The 4039-nt window shown below is 38.5% G+C and overlaps 1 protein-coding gene across 1 annotated transcript; it reads left to right on the top strand.

Moving 5' to 3' along the window:
- Positions 1–2596: 2596 nt before the first annotated feature.
- Positions 2597–3349, top strand: LOC127078992 (secreted RxLR effector protein 161-like). Its single transcript, XM_051019410.1, has one exon. The coding sequence runs from the start codon at positions 2597–2599 to the stop codon at positions 3347–3349; it is 753 nt and encodes a 250-aa protein (XP_050875367.1).
- Positions 3350–4039: the final 690 nt, after the last annotated feature.

Genomic DNA, 4039 nt, shown 5'->3' with positions numbered 1-4039 from the left:
AGGACGAGGTCGTGGCCAAGATCGTGGACGTGGACGAGGACATGGAGGAGAAGGAAGAGGCAATTACAACAACTACTCTAACAATGGAGAAATAAGTTAGAATCCACAAGCAACAAGAGGTCGTGGAAGAGGAAATTCATGGTCGAGGTGTGACAAATCACAAATCAAGTGCTTCAACTGCAACAAGATCGGTCACTATGCATCTGAGTGTAGATTCTCGAAGAAAGTTGTGGAGAAAGCTAACTTTGTAGAAGAAAAAGGCGGAGAAGAAGAAACTTTGTTGCTCGTGTGCCAAAACCAAGTTGAAGAGAAAAGAAACAAATGGTACCTCGACACCGGCACAAGCAATCACATGTGCGACGATCGAAGCATGTTCGTAGAGATCAATGAAGCGACAACTAGCAATGTATCATTTGGAGATGACTCAAAGATACCGGTCAAAGGCAAAGGTAAAATTCTTATACGCTTAAAGAATGGGAGTCATCAATTCATATCCAATGTCTATTATGTTCCTAACATGAAGAATAATATTTTGAGCTTGGGACAATTATTAGAGAAAGGCTATGACATCCACTTGAAAGAACATAGTCTTTTCTTAAGAGATTTTAGACATAACTTGATTGCTTAGGTGCCTATGTCAAATAATAGAATGTTCCTCTTGAACATTCAAAATGTTGTTGCAAAGTGTCTCAAGACTTGCTATACCGACTCTTCGTGGCTATGGCATCTACGATTCAGACATCTCAACTTCGACAGTCTAAGATGTTTGTCAAAGAAGGAAATGGTGAGAGGTTTTCCTAGTATAAACCACCCAGACCAACTATGTGAAGGATGTCTAGTTGGGAAGAAATTCCGAAAAAGCTTTCCAAAGGAATCAACGTCAAGAGCGATAAAACCGCTAGAGCTCATACACACTGATGTCTGTGGATCAATAAATCCAAACTCTTTTGGTAAGAGTAAATACTTTCTTCTCTTTATTGATGATTATTCTAGAAAAACATGGGTTTATTTCTTGAAGGAGAAGTCAGAAGTGTTTGAAAAATTTAAGAAGTTCAAAGCCCTTGTGGAGAAAGAAAGTGGTCTTTCCATTAATTCCATGAGATCTTCCTGAGGAGGAGAGTTCATTTCAAATGAGTTTCAAAAATATTGTGAAGACCATGGAATCCGCCGCCCACTAACAGTGCCAAGATCACCACAACAAAATGGAGTAGCAGAGAGAAAGAATCAGACCATACTTAACATGGTGCGAAGCATGCTTAAGAGCAAGAAGATGCCGAGAGAGTTTTGGGCCGAAGCAGTGGCATGTGCGATTTATCTGACAAATCGTTCCCCAACAAGAAGCGTGCATGAGAAGACACCACAAGAAGCATGGAGTGGAAGGAAGCCTGAGATCTCTCACCTCAAAGTGTTTGGAAGCATTGCCTATACTCACGTTCCTGATGAAAGGAGAACAAAGCTCGATGATAAAAGTGAGAAGTATGTATTCGTCGGTTATGACTCAAGCTCCAAAGGGTACAAGCTCTATAATCCAAATAATGGAAAGATCGTCATAAGTCGTGACGTGGAGTTCGAAGAAGAAGATTGTTGGGATTGAAGTGTTCAAGAAGACAGGTATGATTTTCTTCCTTACTTTGAAGAAGAAGACGAAATGGAACAACCAATGATAGAGGAAAATATTACACCACCGGCCTCACCGACACCAAGGTTGGATGAAACAAGCTCAAGTGAGAGGACACCACGACTAAGGAGTATTGAAGAGCTTTATGAGGTAACCGAAAACATAAATGACATTAACCTTTTTTGCCTTTTGGGTAATTGCGAGCCTCTAAGCTATCAAGAAGCAGTCGAAAACGTAAAGTGGAGAGACGCCATGGAAGAAGAAATCAAGTCAATCACAAAGAATGATACATGGGAACTTACTACACTTCCACAAGGACACAAAGCAATCGGAGTAAGATGGGTGTACAAGGAGAAGAAGAATGCAAAAGGAGACGTGGAGAGATACAAAGCAAGATTGGTGGCGAAAGGCTATAGTCAAAGACAAGGAATTGACTATGATGAGGTATTTGCCCCCGTTGCTCGTCTTGAAACTATTAGACTGGTCATTTCTCTGGAAACCCAAAATGAATGGAAGATCTATCAAATGGATGTGAAGTCGGCCTTCTTGAATGGTTTTCTCGAAGAAGAAGTTTATATCGAGCAACCACAGGGCTATGAAGTAAAAGGGCAAGAAGAAAAAGTCTTGAAGTTGAAAAAGGCATTGTACAGACTAAAGCAAGCACCGAGAGCTTGGAATGTTCCAATCGATAAGTACTTTCAAGACAAGAATTTCATCAAGTGCCCATATGAGCATGCACTCTATATTAAAGTGCAAAGTGGAGATATTTTGATTGTGTGCTTATATGTTGATGACTTGATCTTCACAGGGAACAAATTAAGCATGTTCGAAGAGTTCAAGAAAGATATGTCAAATGAATTTGAGATGACATATATGGGACTCATGGCATATTATCTTGGCATCGTAGTAAAGCAAGAAGACAAAGGAATTTTTATCACCCAAGAAGGTTATGCCAAATAAGTCCTTAAGAAGTTCAAGATGGATGATGCCAATCCAGTTGGCACCCCGATGGAATGTGGCAGCAAGTTAAGTAAGCATGAAAATGGAGAGATTGTTGATCCAACTCTTTACAAAAGTTTGGTTGGAAGTCTGCGTTACTTGACAAGTACAAGACCAGATATTCTCTATGTTGTAGAAGTCGTAAGTCGCTACATGGAATCTCCAACAACAACTCACTTCAAGGCGGCAAAAAGAATCCTTCGATACATCAAAGGTACAACAAACTTTGGCTTGCACTATTACTCTTCTAACAATTATGAGATTATTGGCTATAGTGATAGTGATTGGAGTGGAGACGTGGATGATAGAAAGAGCACTACTGGTTTTGTGTTTTTTATGGGAGATACTGCTTTCACTTGGATGTCAAAGAAGCAACCTATCGTCACACTGTCAACTTGTGAAGCTGAGTATGTTGCCGCTACATCATGTGTTTGTCATGCAGTTTGGCTAAGGAATTTGTTGAAAGAATTAAAAATGCCACAAGAAGATCCTGTCGAAATATGTGTTGACAATAAATCAACACTTGCTTTGGCAAAGAATCCTGTATTTCATGAAAGAAGTAAGCACATCGACACTCGTTACCACTTCATAAGAGAATGCATCAAAAAGAAGAAGGTGAAGTTGAAGTATGTGATGTCTAGAGATCAAGCTGCCGATATTTTCACCAAGCCACTAAAATTGGAAACTTTCGTTAAACTAAGGAATATGCTTGGAGTCACAAATCAAGTTTAAGGGGGGATGTTGAAATATTAAACTTGATTTGTGCCTAATTTTATTATTTGACTTTGGGATTAGTTATTTGGGCTTAGTTTATTTTGGGTAATGTTTTTAGAAAAATCTTGTAGTATTTGGAGTGTTTAGATATTTCTTAAGATTGTAATATTTTCTAGAATACTTTTTGAATGTCTAGAGTTGAGAACTCTCTATAATTAGTGTGTCTAGAGTTCTCCTTAGAGTATTATAAATAGAGATGTAATCCTACACTTTTGTATCAAGCAAAAATAGTAAGTTCTCTCTTCCATAAATAATTCTCCTACCTACCAAGTTTCTATTCAAGCCTCTAATATTCCCACACACTTTCCCTAAACACAAAATGGGTTTATTTCCAACATTCTTAAGATACTTGGAAATTCGAAGGGCTAGTTGGAAATGTGTGGTGGAGAGGTTTGACACAAATGGTTAAGCTTACAAACAGAGTAACTAATACCAGACCTAGAATGTGTAAGATAAATTAGTTTACATATTAATTTAGGGAAATGAGTTGGATCAAGTAAGTAGTTTTCTACATCAACATGTAAGTTATTTGATGGATCCATAGGCATTGAGTCTGGTTTGGATGCTAATAAGTCGGTATCTTGTAAAAGATAAAGACAATACTTACGTTGTCATAGGGATATGCCTTTAGATGATCTGGCTATCTCA

Source organism: Lathyrus oleraceus, chromosome 5 (assembly GCF_024323335.1).
Source record: "Lathyrus oleraceus cultivar Zhongwan6 chromosome 5, CAAS_Psat_ZW6_1.0, whole genome shotgun sequence".
Taxonomy (NCBI): Eukaryota; Viridiplantae; Streptophyta; class Magnoliopsida; order Fabales; family Fabaceae; genus Lathyrus; species Lathyrus oleraceus.
The sequence above is the reverse complement of the archived record's forward strand: the minus strand, read 5'-3'. Positions and strand labels throughout refer to the sequence as shown.

What these genes read in the sequence shown, in the direction of transcription:
- LOC127078992 (XM_051019410.1), top strand. Translation starts at nt 2,597, where the DNA reads ATGGATGATGCCAATCCAGTTGGCACCCCGATGGAATGTGGCAGCAAG.